At 37.6% G+C, this 18977-nt stretch overlaps 1 protein-coding gene across 1 annotated transcript in view; it reads left to right on the top strand.

Annotated features, from left to right (window-relative positions):
- Nucleotides 1-18977, top strand: part of EPHB1 (EPH receptor B1) — a gene marked incomplete at both ends in the record, with an annotated part of 375741 nt that overhangs the window by 328527 nt on the left and 28237 nt on the right. Inside the window, 3 exons of the mRNA XM_081329090.1 lie at nt 1348-1510; nt 8336-8444; nt 10621-10685. Of these exons, the coding sequence (XP_081185216.1) occupies nt 1348-1510; nt 8336-8444; nt 10621-10685 (337 nt within the window). The remainder of the gene's footprint in view (nt 1-1347; nt 1511-8335; nt 8445-10620; nt 10686-18977) is intronic.

Consider the following 18977-nt stretch of genomic DNA (forward strand, 5'->3'; position numbering starts at 1 on the left):
AAGAGCTAGATAGATATAATCCGACGCAGTCGGCTATAGATTGAACTAGTTTTGCCCACGAGGCCCTGGGGTACAGTAAATGATATCCAATGCCAGATTGTCAGGAAGCAAGCATCGGCTGCCATGCTACTGTAAAGGCCTGCCAACCATGCCTGATGTTTAGGATTAGAGAGACGAAAGAATGTCACATGGCACAGTATTGTACTTGGTTGCATTTGTCACACTTGAAGCAGATCCTCTCACCTCAATGTTCAACTATATGGGGCGAAATGATATAGTCCAGGAGGGGAAAAAAGGCAGTTGGAGCATAGGAAAAATATAGATGTAATTATTTTGAAATGAACGAAAATTTTGATAAATTTCTTCCCGATGCATTCAGCTATAGAGGGAAGCCTCCTACTTCATAAACCTGTTGCACAGATAACTGTGTGAATGTCAATGATTTAACTGGAATCACTTTTAGGCCTTGCTGTCCACCTTGCAGCATAGAAGAGGCCATATCCAGGAATTAATCTGAAAAGAGGATAAAATCAAAGTTTTGAGTCAGAAGCAAGATTTTCAGCCAAGTGTAACCAAAAACAATCTGTATGCTAAAAAGCTTGAGAAAGGATGCTAGTTTTGTTATGTCTTAGCTTTGTGCTTGAACTGTGATGGCTGCTCTATATCATTTTCATAGTCAAGTCATGCCAGGTGCAGAAGATAAGTATTTAAATATAGCTATGGTTTCTCTTATTCCAGCCATTTAGAAGAGTGAATAGCTAGAATAAACAGATCTGCTGAATATTAAATTTGTTACCTAAGAATTAAAAGCCATTGCATTGTATTCTTTTTGCAGAAAAACATGTAGATATTTCTTATTTGCTTACATAATAGGCACACCTCCACTGCAAGTTGTACAAGTACCACAATTTTCTCATTCATTACTTATTATTTGTAGTTATTTTCATTTATACTAACGTATAAATACAGAAGAACTGTAAGAATCAAAATGGATTTGAGTAATAATGATATGTAAAACCCTAACTTCTTTGGCCCCTGCTGAAATCTTTAGCTTTCCCAATCAGGAAGCCTCCATAGGACTTGTCACAATTCCCATTAAACATGTAATTTGCTAGGGTTTATGGGAGTTACAGCTTTGGAATGTGCCCAAAACCCAATTTCAATTTGTTTTAGATAGCTACAAAATAGCCCTCTGCTTATCCTCATTCCATCCTATTCATTAAGAGGTGGAAAGCTAGAAAAAAGTTGGTAATTGGGATTGACTTCTTTAACCAACATCATAGTTGATATTGCAAATAATGTTGCTTCTTCTCTCATACCTTCTCCTTCATTTGTTCTTTACTGAAGGACCACAATGAGTACAACTCCTCTATGGCCAAAAGTCAGACCAACACTGCACGAATTGATGGCCTCCGGCCTGGGATGGTTTATGTAGTGCAGGTGCGGGCTCGGACTGTGGCTGGCTATGGGAAATTCAGTGGAAGAATGTGCTTCCAAACTCTGACAGATGGTGAGTGCCTTTGAAATTGAGGGAAGTTGGTTGCACTCTCTGTCAAATTCCCACACTGCAATTGAATTAAATCAACTTGTCTGTTCAAACCCTTCTGTGGTGGGGTAGCATGGCAAGATCAAGTGATTTACAGATAAGTGTGATTTATTGTCAGTTGGAGGGCTAATTTGGCTGAAATTCCTCTACCTCTTCCTCCTCTTCCTCCTCCTCCTCACTAGTCTTTCTGGCTCTAAAAGAAACGCCCCCCCAAACACACTCTTCTTAGGAAGAGCTAAGACCAAGTCTCCGTTGGAACACCAAAATGCATAATAGTAGGTTATCAAAGATTTGGGCATGAACAGAAAAACTTTTTTTTAAAAAAGTTGAGTGCAGATTTTAAGGGTGTGGAATGGATGAACTTAAATTTACGCCAATACATGGAATTTATTTATGATGGTCATTGTCAGTTTTTTTTAAAAAAAATGGACAAATAACATGTCTTTTTCCATGCCCTGCTGCCCAAGAAAGGAGTATATTTTAAAATGTTTTGTGCTTAAGGGTTAGTTGCATTAGATTCGTCACATTTTAAAAGCAATTGGAAATAGCTGAGCTCTTAAAAAAACACTAGGGGAAGTGTATAAGAAGGTCCCTTATATTAGAGAGGTATGCATACAAATCTTTTTAAAAATATTAAAAGATGTTGGGACTGAATATTTCACAATAATGCTGTGTGTCAGAATTAAAGGTCTCAGTAGGTACTTTCTAGGTTTATGGCCCATATATGTATAGTCTTAGTAATGTATAAGTAAGAAAAATCATTTTTGAAAATATACAGAAGGAAATAGAAAATATTTAGATGGATCAATAAGCCAACAATTGATCAGTTTATCCTGCACCTATAGACCTCTGAAATACAGTAATTTTTACAGGTTTTTATAGGACCTTCCCACCATAGTGGTCCCTATTTTTCTACTTGCATTTTGACGTGCTTTCGAACTGCTAGGTTGGCAGAAGCTGGGACGAATAACAGGCACTCACTCTGTTACGCGGCACTCGGGATTCGACCCACCAAACTGCCGACCTTCTGATCGACAAGCTCAGTGTCCTAACCCACTGAGCCACCGCGTCCCTTTTATAGGAGACCTATGTTTTAACTGAATCATAATTATTTGCAAAGTGACTAAAATCATAATTTAAGCATACATAATTCATTTCCAGAGACTACAAGATAACTGGAAACACCAAAATACAAAACAAAATTTTGTAGCACACTGTAAGAGCTGAAGAGCTGGCATGGTAGGAAGCTACAATCCTCAGACTATGTAGAATCATTATGTAAATCGGTCTGAGTTGCAGTTATTCCATGGTTTTAAATAAAGCCATGGAATGTTGTTAATTCAGAAAGAGAGAGGAAAAGTCTTGGATTTAAACCCTAACAAATATAGAGAGAGCTCTAGATTGCTGTGAACTGCAGTAGACAGATTTTCTCTACAATAAAACAATTATCTACCCATGTAAGTCTGTGAAATTTCTATTGTTACCTAGCAACAGATTATGGGATAGAATTTCTGGAGAGTGGAAATGTATTGATATGCTTAGGAGAGATATGTGATGTACACTAAATGTCATCGTCCAGGTACATTGGACTAAAGTGCTCATCATCCACACTTACCTGCCTAGAAGCTACTAATTTAGGAAATAATATTTTAGAAAATTCTTACTCAGACTTATTCAAGAAAAAATGATTTGTGAATCATCTTGATAAACTTCATTACAGCTTTCTGAATTTGGGGTAGGCAGTTGTTTTAATTGCTTTAATTACATATACACAGAGATATATATCATACCAGCCCTTTCCTAAATAGTTTTTTTTTAAAAAGGTTTAATAAACTATTAAAATCAATAAAATGGCCACATGATAAAAATAGCAATAATGATAATCTACAAGATCAAATATTAAAAAATAAAGTTCACTTACTATTTTCCCCTAAATCTAAGAGGGGAAGAGGGTGTTCTTTGCCTGGAGCTGAAAGGATTTTGGAGCAGATGTCAAACAAATCTCTGTGATGACAGCATTCCAGGTATGAAATTCTGCATCTAAAAAAGCTGCTTGCTTGTTGCAATCCATCCTACTACTGCAAGCATTCAGTTCCTATTTATTGTAAACCTATGTTGCTTATCTGACACCATGTCATTGTTGACTGTTAGTGACAACACAGTTAGGTTTCATCTAGGATGGTCTGTCACTTACCTGGTCTTTCCAATAGTGCACTCATCACCACTGTAACCAAGTCTATTTATCCATCTTGCTGCTGGTCATGCTCTTCTTTTCTTTCTTTCCTTCCATCTTTCCCAGCGTTACAGTGTTCTCTAGAAGTTAGGTCTTCGTCTGAAGTAGAGTAATTTGAGCCTAGTCATCATTGCCTTGAGTGAGAACTCTGGGTTGATTTTGTTCAGTGATCCATTCATTTGTTTTCTTGGCTGTGTACCATATTCTCAAGACTCTGCCAATATCGAAGTTCAAAAGCATCAATATTCATCCTATCCTGATTCTTCAAAGCCCTGATCACTATTAGTATAGACACATGGCTGCATTTGAATAGTTTTCCAAGATCTTCATAGCTGCTGTACCAAGTGGTAATACGTGACCTATTTCTTAAGTGCTTGTTCTCTAACCTTTGACACTTGATCCTAAAAAGTGGAAGCAATCCACCACTTGGATATCTTCATTGTCAGTTCTAAGGATGGTTGGTTAGCCCCACTTTTTCATTGTGTACCTTGAGTTTTATTATGAGAGCTTGCAGAACCTCTGTATTTCTGGGCATTGGTATAGTTCAAGTTATTGAAGTTTCTTCCTCCAATTTTAGTACTAGGTTAATCATCCAATCTAGCTTTCCTTAAAGTACACAGCAAATAAACGGAATAAACAAGGGAAGAATATACAGCCTTGTTGCATTCATTTCCCACTCTGGAACCAATATATTTCTTCATGTTCTGTCTGTACAGTGACTTCTTGACTGGTATTTAAGTTTTTCACAAGGAAAATGAGATGTTCTGGGATCCCCATTTTTTTAAGTATGTTTCATGGTTTAATATGATCAAATGCTTTTCCTTAATTAATGAAGTGCATATTTAGTTCTTTTTGGTGTTCTTTGGCTTTCTCAATTATCCTGTGTACATCAGCAATATTGCCTTGTGTTCCTGTGCTTTTTCAAAAACTAGCTTGAGCATCTGGCACCTCTTTTTTCATATAGGGTTTTAATCTGCATTATTGATCCTAAGCATTATTTTATTAGCATGTGAAATGAAGGATATTGCACAAGAGTTGGCACACACACTGTTAAGTCTCTCTTTTGGGTGGTTTTGTTATGTAGACTGATCTGTGTCTTTCTTCATATTTGCTGGCATAGTTTCTTACTTTATTGATTCTTTCTATTTCTTTCCATATTTCCATTGGTATGCCATTAGTCTTGTAGCCTTTCAATTTGATAGTGAGTGCTGATCACCTAATATTAGAGATTCCTGTAAGTAGGAATTATCTTCTAAGTTATCTTGGATACTGACATCTTTACTGTATAGTACAAGTAGTTCTGTATTTACAGCAGCATATAGGACCGTAATTTCTGTTTTGTGAGAAAGGGTCAGGGAGGATGCACAAGAAGTGCAATACAGGAAGGCTTCAAGGGGTGCACAAGAGGTCAGGGAGGGTGAATATGGATGCAAGGGTGTATGCAAGAGATGTGTGGGGGGAGGGTAAAAGAGGGATGCCATATGGATTGGGAAAGGTGAGGGAGGAAAGTATGCATAGGTGTGAGATAGGTCAGGGAGTGTGCATGGGGGTGAGTGACTGGTATGGTGTGAGTGGTATGGAGCAGAAGTGGGGTGTATGGGTGGGAGAGACTTAGTCCAGTGATTCGTGACCTTCTCTGCCAGCTTCCCCATTTACTATCTGGGGAAGCCAGCAGGGAAGATTGAAAATGGCAATCATGTGATCACGTGGTGCTTATCAACTGGTTGTAGGTGTGAATGGATTGCCAGGCATTCAGATCACATGACCACAGAGTGCGGGAGAAATCCAGAACTCATTTAGTGTCATTGCAACTTAGAATGGTCACTGACGCAATGGTCATAGGTTGAGGACTACCTGTATTTCAGTAACTTTTATTTATTATTTATTTGCATCCTGCCTTTTTGTTTTTACAAATAACTCCCAACAAACCTTCCTACTCCTATTTTCCCCACAATAACCCTGTGAGGATGAGTTGGGCTAAGACTGGACCAAGGTCACCCAGCAGGTTTTCATGGCTAAGGAGATCAGAACTCATGGTCTTCCCAATTTCTGGCCTGGTACCTTAACCACTAGACTAAACTAGACAAAAATTTAGCTTGATCTCCTTTGAATTGATTATTATCTGTCCTTTGGCATCCATTAGTACAGCAGTTTTCAACCAGCAGCCGTATCATCTCCTGTGGGACCTAGGGTATTTTAGTGAGGACACAGATGAAAAACATGAAATGGGGGTGGGGGCATGACATGTGTCGGGGGGGTCATAGAAAAGCCAAGTGCATTATACTGCAAATACTACCTTGTTGATGCCAGAAAATGTATCAGATTATTATCTAACGTGTGTATCTGGTAATGAAACATGTATGTAGAGTAGGGTGGAGGCCACAGGAGAAAAACAAAGTTGAAAATATGCCTTGGATTTTTTTTAAAAAGTCAGGAAATGCTGCATTATACCAATTTGAGATGGGAACCTTTGTCTGAGTTCAGATATTTTTTTCAATAAACTTTCTTGTTTTTTCATGCTGTTTCCATGTTCATTGCCTTTACAGATGTTATTGTAATATTAGTTCTTGCCTCATGAAACGGTTCTCTGAATTTCTTGTTAAGTTCCTTTGGGACATTTTTGTCTTTCTTGGCTCTGGCTTGTCTTCTTGACAATTTCTGTGGTTATATTCTGACATCAAATTTGGTTTCTTTTGTTTCTTCATTTTTGGCAGTCTCTTTTTACATTCATCTTTAACAACATTAAATTCATTCCACAGGAAATGTAGGATTATTCAGATATTGCTGCACATTTTACACATTTTGTCATGAACTGGATGCTTTTCAAAAATATTCTAAAACTAGATCTCAGTGTAATACATTACTATAATCAGTGTTCTTGCAAATGTAATAATGTGACTACTAATTGCACAATAATTCAAAAGTATGTTGATGGGAAAAAAAACAAGTATATATTGACCCCTATAGGCCTCTTTAATTTTTTAGCAAATGAATAACCCTGTTTTAACCTTTTAATTAATATATATTATTGTCCCACATCATAATGTCATAACACAGGTGGTTCCCCTCTAAAGTATTTTTACACAGTTTTGCTATATGAGCCTAACTGTAACCCAGAGTCCACTGTCCTTGAGCAATGTCTAACTAAAGAAATGGGAAGCATGTGTGCATCAGTTGCTAACTGAAGACATGAGCCGTTTTTAAAATATATTTCCATTTTACTTAGACAATTAGACAGGCAAAGAGAATATTCTGCCCGAAACATAAGCAGCTAATTGAAATCTAACAAGAATGGATACTGTATTATTAAATAATAATTGATTGTTAGATGGGAATTTGTTCAAAATTAATGCATCAGGCAGGAGATAAAGCAGATACCAGTAATTAGCTTCAAATGAGAATAAGAAAATTAAAAGGAGGTGTGAAATTTTCTGTTTGTATGAATTTAGTTTAAGCTATTAAGTATTCATGCCAGAATTATTAGAAGATAAGCAGTAATGTTAATCAAATTAATTTATTGTCTACCAGTCCATTGAGGTAAGGTGAGAGCAAGTAGACAATACTTTATCTGAATAATTTCTTGAGGAAGCCAGAGAATGTTACAAGGGATATTGTTTGCTAGAGTTTTATATTAAGTATCAGTCCTGAATTGCAGGAAAGCAGAAGCCATAAATTGTTCAATTCAGATATAATGGCAAACTAAAGTTTGCCAAAATGTAGAAATTAATCAGTACTTGTGATGAAAAGACAGAAGGATAGAAATCTAAAATATGATTGAGATTACTAATAGAAGGAACACTTATAAAGCATTCTTCCCAATTCCACCAATGCCTTCAATTTAGAACACAATATATGTAGCTCAAGATGGAGTCCTTGGTCCTCTCTGAGGGTTGTTTGTTTGCAGATGCTTCATTCCTCAACTAGGTAACATCATGAATTCTAGTGAGTGTAGAGTTGCTGCCTGCTAGTATATACAGTATGTACTAGCTTAACTTCCACAGGGTAAGCTATTATACAGAAATAGGCAGCAAACCCCACACTTACTGCACTGATGATGTTACCTAGCTTGTTAATTAAATGTCCAAGCAAATACCCAAGCTCAGAGAACATCAAGAATTCCATAGGCTTTAACTTAATTGTAGAATCTGTTCTTTGGGTGTGTTTTCCTAGCTTTAGTGCGAAATATAGTTGGAAGAAGAGGAGGAGGAGGTTGCAATCAAACCTGAGTTCCATTAACTACAAAATTATTTTCAGGATATGAAAGGATCTACTCTAATAGTTTTGGTAATGAATGCTGGGGCTTAAAAAGGGAACCAGAGATTAAGTTTCCTGATTTGCCATGCAACCCCCTGGGTTGCCTTGAACCAAACACTGCTTGTTAGCTTATCTCATTTCACAAACAGTAGGGTAAAATGCAATTACCTGTGTATGCCATCCTGGAAGAATAGGAGGATACCAGTCTCATCAATAAATAATCAGGATGTATTATTAACTGTGGAAGGTGTATATCAGCAGGCAGGAAAATGACAAAACTACTTATTTTTTTTCCCTCCCAGATGACTACAAGTCAGAACTGAGAGAACAACTGCCATTGATTGCTGGCTCTGCCGCAGCAGGGGTCGTCTTCATCGTCTCCTTAGTGGCTATTTCAATTGTTTGCAGCAGGTAATATTTGCCCCATTAGCCTTTTCTTTCCATTCCAAAGATGAACTTTCCCAGAGGTGATAGTAGGAATGCATAAATGTTCATCAGGATACTTTTGGCAAAACTAATGGTCTGCAGTGATTGCATAGAAAACATCTCACTGGGTGTGCCAGTGGACATAGATTGTTTTTTTTTTTTGCAAAAAACATATGTGCCAGAAAACACATGTCAGAAAACTCCAGGAATGCACCTCTGTTGGGAATACCAAATCAAAAGAAACCAAATTACCTAGATAACTCCCTATGTTTATTGGATCCACTTTTAGGAAACTTGTCTTCCAAGGCCAAACTGCCTTCTAATGTTTGCCTTCAGCTTAATCTTGTCCAAATGATTCTCTTCTTGGTCTCCCACAGAGGATATTTATGGTATGTTAGCCTTCTGTTGGCTACTGTGGTGCAATAAATTGGTTTTTGCTATTTTTTTTTTTGCCTTTTTGCTTCTTGATCCTATATTATCCACCTACACAAAAGGTTATTTTATTAACCTAAGTAAGTCTGTTTTATTTAGTTTTAATTGTATGGTGTAATTGCAAACCACTGAAAATATACCTGACATAGTGTGGTTACTAATAATATGAGAAATTACTAAATCATTATAGTACTAAATCATGTTTATATAAATTAAATAAAACATAAACATAAACATAAACATAAATCATATTAAATTTTGAAGGACAGTATCAGAAAATAACTGTTAACTGTTGGCCAAAAACAGCCCACAGTGGTAGTTTTCTGCAAAGTGCATTTCAGGAAAATACAGGTTGTCCTAGACTTAACAACAGTTTGTTTAGTTACAACAGCACTGAAAAAAGGGACTTATGACAATTTTTCACACTTAAGACCTTTGCAGCATCTCCAGTGTCATGTGATTAAAATTCAGATGCTTGGCAACTGGTTCATATTTATGACCGTCGCAGTGTCCCGGGGTCAAGTGATCGCCTTTTGCGACCATCTGGCAAGCAAAGTCAATGGGGAAGCCAGATTCACTTAGCGATCATGCTACTAATTTAACAACCGTAATGCTTCACTTAATAACTGTAGCAGGACAGGTTATAAAATTGGACAAAACTCACTTAACAAATTTCTCACTTAGCAACAGAAATTTTAGGCTTAATTGTGGTCATAAGTCAAGGACTTACCTGTATTAAATTAGTTAAGAAGGTGAGTGTGACCGTAGTTCTGTTCCTTTGTACATGTGTTCATGTTGCGTGCGTCCACATAGGAATGAGGCTCCAGTCACACATTCATGCTTGACATCTTGACTGGCTTTACTCCAATCCCCTTGCAGATACCCCTGATACATTTCTGAAATGGGTTCTCTAATGTAGGACTCATTTTCATTTGTGATCAGCTAATCGACTTTGCAATGCTAATACGCCCACTAAGGACCTAGGGGTGGATTTGTAGATTATGCTGAGCCATAATGTGGTTTGCATTGCTTTGATTTATAGATTATATGCAGCCGGCTGCTGTGAATTGTAAATTTGTAAGTTCAGGAAGGAGGTGCACAATGTGAAACCTCCTTTGGTGTGCCCCTCAAAGTCTTTTGAAATGTTTTGTTCAATGTATATATTCATATGTGAGAAGGGAATTAAGTAATTTTTATTTAAATTTAAATTACTTAAATACAGTGTACATGGAATATATTAAAACACATACAAACTGTACTTAAGTAAATTCATTTAATTAAATAAAAAAAAGTTATGCCCTGGTTTCAAGGAGGCCACATGTAAAAAATATAATGGGGGGCACAGAATGAGCCAAGGGGGACACAGAAAAGGAAAGTATATTATACTGCAAGTACTTTCTGGTAATAAGTCATGGACCAGAGCATGGGTCTTAAAACTCGGCCCTTTTATGACTCATGGACTTCAACTCCCAGAATTTCTCAGCCAGGCATGCTGGCTGAGGAATTCTGGGAGTTGAAGTCCATGAGTCATAAAAGGGCTGAGTTTGAAGACCCCTGGACCAAAGTGTATATGCAGGGGACATAGGAGAAAAACAATATTGGAAGTGGAGCCCAGGTATTAGAGAAGTGGCATGTTCATATAATCACTGCCTCCAAATGCTTTTCAAAGTGTGCACAGCCTTGAAATTTGAACATAATTTGAGCTGATGTTTACTTTTTATTTTCCTAGGAAGCGAGCATATAGCAAAGAGGCAGTATACAGTGATAAGCTACAGCATTACAGTACTGGTAGAGGTGAGTGCAATAAGCCCTCTGGAAGGTTATAGATGGGCCAGGAAAGTTGTAAGTATTTTGTTGTAAGGCTTTGACAATAGTCATATCTTTTAATGGCCTGGTTTGGAGTTGAGATGAAGACTGAAAAATACTTGGTGTGTGTGGGGGGGGGGGGGGGCTTGCAGGGAAGACAAAAAGGAAGGAAAAAATGGATGCTAGGCAAAAACAGATATATTATCGTAAGGTTTCTACAGTTCCCTTATGTTAGAAACAGTTTATAAATTTTGGCCAAAAAGAATGCTTACAAGCCTTTTGGGCAGAGAACAAAGAGCAACCATAGTCCATCAGAATTTCCTTTGCAGATGCTCAACATAACTAATTAACAACAGAGAGCATGGAAACTGGGTAAATGAAAGGATTCACAAAAAAGCCCTGAAGGAAATCCCTAACCTCAGAAGATAAGGCTGGCATTTGTTTAGCTAGATATCTGAAGTAGTTTTTAGAACACTTTTTACCCAGCTTCATTTAGGGAAAATGAAAAGCCATGTTATACAGCACTTGTTGCCATATATGCCCCTGGGCCAGTTATTTGAAATAAGAGGTTGTCATCAACCTTTCTGCAAATATCCCTGGAACACAGAACTTCACATAGCTCACCTGAAATGGGAGCTTGTTACAGAACACAGTAAGAGCAGTGGTATTTGTGCCAGTCATCGTTTGCTTGGCAAGCAAAAAGCAAGAACTTGGAAGAAAGTATAAGCAAAACTTTGTATCTTATTCAATCTAAAAATATTTTGTCAAAATGCATTGATTTATCAGTGACAGTGAAATGTTGGAAAATGTTTGTATGTCCTGTTTCATAAAAGATCACATTCCTATTGCTTCATGAATTCAATCTGGGTCATGGAAAGCAGTGAATCGGTTTTTATATAATGAAGGTTCTTTTTAATATATTAGGAAAGTGAGTAGGATAATCACAAGCCTAACCACCAAATAGTTACAGCCTACCTACACATGCTTTATTTGCTTACAGGGTATACAGAACCAGCTGCAAACAATTATATTTGATAGTTCCCAGGTGTTTGGGGAAAACAAGCATGACTCTTTGGGGTTCTATAGATTACAGCCATCAGCAATACCTAAGTAAACCTCAGCCAAATCAGGAAATGAGATAAAAGGTAGGAAACCAAATTGAGAGCAGCTGAAATCCAATTTGCATAGTAGAGGCAGTCTCCCAGACCTTTTATTTCTTTAAAAAAAGACAATGTGAGCCTAGATTGTAGGGGAGAACATCCTCATTATTATTCAAATGAATGGACCAGAATATGCTACTGATAGTAAAAGTTAATCAAATGAATATTAAAGAGAAACAGAACTAAAGCTTCATAGAAGCTTTTGTATTTGCTGACCTTCAAATTGGTTTCAGTATATTCCTAACATTTTGAATGTAGCTTAGCTGTAAATTCTGCTTGAAATTATATAGGCCAGCATAGCTTGATGTTGGGAATCTAATGATTTTAAACAAATTGAAATTGCTTTAATAAGAGCACTATGAATAAGAATAGCTTCTTATTAATAATAGCTTCTTTTCCAAGTCTCTAGAATTAATGTGGTAAATATGAAAATACTGTAGTACCTAATCATTTACTTCTTTCAGATTATTACTACAGGCACTTTTTTTAAATTCACAAAAATGTCTAGTTTAAAAGTTTAAGATCAGTTTACACTAATGTATTAGCTTTCTCCCCTTTATGGATTACTGCCTTGTTGCAACGAAGGGGCTTGCATAACTCAATGAAGCTATGAGCTATGCCATGCAGGGCCACCCAAGGTGGAAAGGTCATAGCAGAGAGTTCTGACAAAATGTGATCCATTGGAGAAGGAAATGGCAACCCACTCCAGTATCTTTGCCATGAAAACCCTATGGACAGTACCAAAAGGAAAAAAGATATGATGCTGGAAGATGAGCCCCTCAGGTCAGAAGGCGTCCAATTTGCTACTGGGGAAGAGCAGAGGGCTAGTACTAGTAGCGCCAGAAAGAATGAAGCGACTGGGCCAAAGCCGAAAGGACGCTCAGCTGTGGATGCATCTGGTGGTGAAAGGAAAGTCCGATGCTGTAAAGGTTTATTCTCCATAGGAACCTGAAAAAAGTGATGAAGTACAGGTAGTCCTCGATTTACAACAGTTCGCTTAGTGACTGTTGGAAGTTATAATGGCAGTGGAAAAAGTTGCCCCCCCCCCAAGCCACAGCCGAGCAAGACACCTGCCTGCCCACCTGGCAGCACTCTTCCTTCTGTCCAAGGTTTTCATTGTTGTGAGCATTTCTGTTGAGGATTAGCAGCGGGGGTGGGGTAGGGGGGTGTTTGATTTTTATTTGCCCCCCCTGCTAGGTGGTTGCAGCAGGTTTTGTTCACTTCACATGACCCTGGGACACTACAGCCGTCATAAATATGAATCAGTTGCCAAGCATCTAAATGTAAATCACAAGACCTTGGAGATGCTGCAACATTAGAGCTGATTGGTGCTTCTTCTGGGCTCAGCAGAAGTGCCAGGATCAGTGCCGAGCTCCAGCTGGAACCTGGTGCTGATCCTGGCACTTCTGCTGAGCCCTGATAGCCCTGCAGCTCCAGCCATTGTGCAGTGCTGCCACTAGTTGAGCTCATTCCCTTTCCCCACTACCACTTTTCTAGGATGGTTGTGTACCACCTGCTAGGTGCCAATGTTGAAAAGCCCTGGACTATGTGCTCTGCAGCCAAAGATGGAGAAGCTCTATACACTCAGTAAAAACAAGACCAGGAGCTGACTATGGCTCAGATCATGAGCTTCTTGTTGCAAAATTTAGGCTTAAATTGAAGAAAGTAGGGAAAAGCACTAGGATACTGAGATATGAACTAAATCATATCCCTGATGAATACACAGTAGAGGTGACAAATAGATTTAAGGAATTAGATCTGATAGAGTGCCTGAAGAATTATGGACAGAGGTTCGCAGCATTGTACAAGAGGTAGCAACTTAAACCATCCCAAAGAAAAAAGAAATGCAAGAAAGCAAAGTGGCTGCCTGAGCAAGCTTTTCAAATAGCTGAGGAAAGAAAGGCAAGGGAAAAAGAGAAAGATACACCCAATTGAATGCAAAATTCCAGAGAATAGCTAGAAGATATAAGAATGCCTTCTTAAATGAACAGTGCAAATAAGTAGCAGAAAACAATAGAATAGGGAGGACCAGAGATCTCTTCAAGAAAATTGGAGATATGAAGGGAACATTTCATGCAAAGATGGGCATGATAAAGGACCAAAATGGCAGGGACCTAACAGAGGCAGAAGAGATTAAGAAGAGGTGGCAGAACTACACAGAAGAACTATACAAGAACAAGTTTAACATCCCAGATAACCACGATTGGGTGGTCACTGACCCCGAGCCAGACATCCTAGAATGTGAAGTGAAATGGGCCTTAAGAAATCTGAGCAACAACAAAGCTAGTGGAGGTGACAGTATTCCAGCTGAGCTACTCAAAATCTTAAAAGATGATGCAGTAAAAGTGCTACACTCAATTTGCCAGCAAATTTGGAAAACTCAACAGTGGCCACAGGATTGGAAAAGGTCAGTTTACATTTCAATTCCAAAGAAAGGCAATGCCATAGAATGTTCAAACTATCGCACCATTACAGTCATTTCACATGCTACTAAAGTTATACTTAAAATCCTACAAGCTAGACTCAAGCAGTATATGGATCGAGAACTACCAGAAGTACAGGCAGGATTTTGAAGAGGCAGAGGAACTTGAGATCAAATTGCCAACATACGCTGGATCATGGAGAAAGCTAGGGAGTTCCAGAAAACATCTACTTACAGTGGGCAATCAACAGGCTGTTTCTCTGAAATTCTGTGCTGTAACTCAAAGGTTCCCAACCTTTTGGGCACTAGGGACCAGTTCCGTGGAGAGAGGTTTTTCTGGAGGGTGCATGGTTTTGTGTGCTGCCTGCATCTCGCAGATGGGTCTTTACTTGTTTATGTGGACTGGTTGCTGGCATGCCAGGGCCTGGTATTGGTCCACGGACCGGGGGTTGGGGACCCCTGTTGTAACTGATATTTCTAAGGAATATACCCAAAGAGAATGCTACAGCACATGTCATACATTCATTAGCAGAATATACTTTAAATTATATTTTGTTGCAACCTCAGGAAAGAAATAGTTTAAAGGATGTGAGGACTGGACAACTTTCATTCTCATTACCATTACGTCCTTTCAGTGTCTTATCTGGAGCAAAGAAAATGGGGTGTGAGGGATTTGTGACTGGTTTTCAGCCTTGTTACTTTCTTTTCTGAATTAATAATGAGAGATTTTTTACAAGAACCTGCAAAGTAACTCCACGGCTAATAGAATATCTCTTCAGTAAAGGCAGAAAGGTAGATCCAATTTTCTATTTGCTGTTTCTAACTATTTGCTGTTTCTAATCTCCTGCTGACGCCTGTTTTACTTTATTTTGCTCCAATTGTTTTTTAAAAAGTAACATATAAGGGAAAAGAAAACAGCCAGATCATCTTCACCAATATCAGTGAAATAGTCATGCATAAAAGCCATCTTCTTTGATTGCCCATGTGGATATTGCTTGACTCTCTTAGTTTTAGTCAGATAGCCCATGATTAGAAAATTAGTTAAAATAAGATCCCCTTACACCTTGACATTTTCTGATGGGGTGGTCAGTAAGAAATAAAGATTTTCACAATAATTTTATAATTAACTTCATATTGGGAAGTTTTCAGCTATTACTCATAAGTTTAGGATATTTAGGCCCAGCCAGGATCTGGTTGAAAAGCTTTTTTCTAGAACCTCTCGATACCTTGTAGTTTGATGGAAATACGGGATACATAATGCATTAAATGAATAAATGGAATCAATATTTCCCAAATATCTAGAAAAGTTTTCAACATTAAGCTACTTGTAGTATTATGAACAATTGAATTTGAAAATTTATGTAATATACATTGAAAAGTAAGATGTTAGAGAAATTATCCTTGATCAGCCTAATGGTGATCAGATTGATCAAGACCGTAAAATTCAGATAAATTAAAATTAAATTGCCCAACAACTGGAGCAGACTGAGCTCCTTCCATGTATGTATGGATAGATATGAATATCAGTATGAATGTAAATGGTGATATGCTGGTAAAGCATTTATTATTTTTACAAAAAAACATACGGCAGCAAAGACACACAATATACTTTCTTCCTATTTTCCCCACAACAACAATCCTGTGAGGTGGATTGGGCTGAGAGAGTGACTGGCCCCATATCATCCATCTGGTTTTCATGCCTAAGAGAAGACCTGAACTCATAGCCTCTGCTTTCTAGTCTAGGGCCTTTATCACTAAACCAGACTGGCTCTCTGTTATTGTTTGCTGTCTATTAGATAAGTTAGTGTAACATTTAAATGGATTATGTTTTACTTGTTTCAATTTTATTCTTCAGGCTTGCAGAGGTGCAACCCCCCCCCCAAAGTAAGAAACACATCACTGGGATAATGTTTCAATATTGTAGCACAATGCATCAGTACAAAAACATAATTTAATGAGAATGTCCACCTCAGGTGGCTATTGATACTAGCATGAAAAACACATTACACATAAGAATTATGAACTTTTTTTCATTGACAATTTTCATGTCAGGTTATAATCTTTACAACATGCATAATCTTCATATACTTTACATTCTGATACATTTGGATGCTAAATGTATCAGAATAAAGAAAATTAAAATGTGTAGCCCTTCATTCACAGGATGGTGACATGGAAGAAGCACAGTTAAAAGGCTACACTGATTTCCAGAGAAAGTTACATGAATATACATGTTAAAGATTAAAAATCTGGGGAGAATGTAAAAACTATAACAAACACATAATTTATGTTTATGATCCAAATTCTTGCTTATATTTTGATTTTCTGGAAGGTATTTGGTTGAAAATTGAAGAGTCATTAACAAAAGAACACTGAGAAGTACAGTTTCCCTGATCCAAATAGACTAAAAAAGTTTTCATGGTTTAATCTTTTGCTGAAATAAAGCATTTTGCAAATTCCAGCAGGAATATTTATAGAAGAGAAGGAAAATATTATAGACAGTTATTGCTAAGTACTCATAAACACAGGATATTGCCCTTAAAAAGCCCTAAGCAATCTAAAACTGAGGAAATGCATCTTTCTGTTGATTACCATCTGTTGGTGATAGAGAAGTGTGCAATCTTTGAAGTACCAAAATGTTTTCCTTTGGCAGAATGGAGAAGCTGCTAATTCTCAGCATGATAAAAGAACAAAGCTTCTGCTATCAGCTAGAAATATGCATCAGTCTATTCTCTATCATTAGTACCAGAGTTGTTGCATGTAGCATATACTTGCATAGCAGGATGTCCTTTTCATCCTCTGATCTTTGGGCTTTCATTCATGCTGTGCTAATTATGTCAGCCCACCTTTACCCCTAGGGTGGTTCCAAACTATGGCAAATTTTCTTAACAAGTTCAAAGACATTTATCAGTTGTACATACACCTTGTCTCTGGCACTTCATTCTATACTGCTGGGCATTTAGAAGCCACATTACACTTTTATTTTTTTATTTCTTTAAAATTCCATTTATATCCCGCCCTTCTCCGAAGACTCAGGGCGGCTTTACAAACTTAGCAGTAGCCTTCATTCTATGTATATGCCTGCTTATTAGGGCTTTCACACACACCCCAAGCGGCATTACAAAGTCAGCTTAATTGCCCCCAACAATCTGGGTCCTCATTTTACCTACCTGGGAAGGATGGAAGGCTGAGTCAACCTTGAGCCTGGTGGGATGCGAACCTGCACTAATTGCAGGCAGCTGGTGTTACTTAAGGAGGCATTAGCCCACTGCTCCACCAAGGCTCTTTGTAAATTCCTTTGTAATTCTGCTAAAGAAGTGGCTGCACTTATAAAAGGATTTATGGAACTGTAAAAGTCTGTGTGATGAAACAGTCAAAACAGAGGTGACTTCACGACAAGTTTCATTGTTGGTAATGGAAGAATCCTGCTTTGGACCAATGTGTAGCTAATAGTTTGTTCAGATAGCAGATTACTCTACATCAGATTTAGTGCTATAAAATTAATCCAGTAATAAAGGAATTGATCAATTGGTATAGGTTTTGATCATGGCATTAAGTATAATGCAATCTATATGATTCAGGTCAAAACTGAACATTAGTATGGTGACCCTTCTTTTCTTTCTAACTTATTCTTTTCTAGCTTATCTATCTTATCTTTCTCTATTATCTTTCTGAAACCTTTTGATTACCTACAAGACAGCTGCCAAATATAGAGAGTTAAGAATTACATGTGGCCTATAGATTAGTGGTTGTCCATGTAGCATCTGAAGCAATTAGTTGAGTTATCTAGTTATTATTGGTTCAGACTAGACATGTTTAGCAGGAGGAAAATCAAATATAATTTAATATTAAATGAGATCATCTGAAAGTGGCAAATTGTAATTTTTAATATGATGGAAGGTAAAAATCAGAACTACATGGCTTTGGGAAATTTAATTATATTTAAATAAAGCATAGGCCATACCCATCCACATCTTTTGGATTGTGGTCTTGAAATAGCATTCAAACAATATTCATAGGCCAAGGGTAGTCCTTTGACTGAAGAACATGAGCCATCCTGTACTACAGCATGTACCATAACTGGTGATTTCCCCTGTTTGGAAAGCTTCCAGTCACTTGTAGAAGCCTAATGTTTGAAGCTGTTAACAATCACCTACCTAAATCTTACAGTTTTAGTTGCTTTAGCAACTTTTTTGAGATTAAACATTTTGAAAAGGGAACTGAAGAGTGTTGTGGTGTAGAAAATAGTTTACAAGGAGGGAATCTTAGGTTTTCCATCTAGCCATTAACAGAAAAGACATCTTTCACCCTGAGGGGTACCTCACACTTGTATGCTCTTAGATTCATATGTTCCATAACATGTATGTGCTTCTACCAATATGATTTGTATTTCTGAATGTATGATCTCTGTTAAGATTTGTGAAATAACAATATTTCTACTCTCCTCTCAAAATCCTTTTAGCACTCTCAGATTCTTCCAGCCACGTGTGGTAAAGTTTTATCAGCTACAAAGAGAATCATTTAGAAAAGGGTAGCTGAAGAATATTTATTATGGAGATTGTGTTTTATTCTTAGGATGCTCACTAGCTTGTAATTGCTATATTCTGTCAGCAGCTGCAAAACAATCCAAAGGTGTGCTGAGTAAATAAAAATGGCTTAAATTATGCATTAAGGGAAGTGTGGTAAATCTGCTGTCAT

The sequence above is a fragment of the Vipera berus genome, assembly GCF_964194415.1.
Source record: "Vipera berus genome assembly, chromosome: 5".
In the NCBI taxonomy this organism is placed as follows: Eukaryota; Metazoa; Chordata; class Lepidosauria; order Squamata; family Viperidae; genus Vipera; species Vipera berus.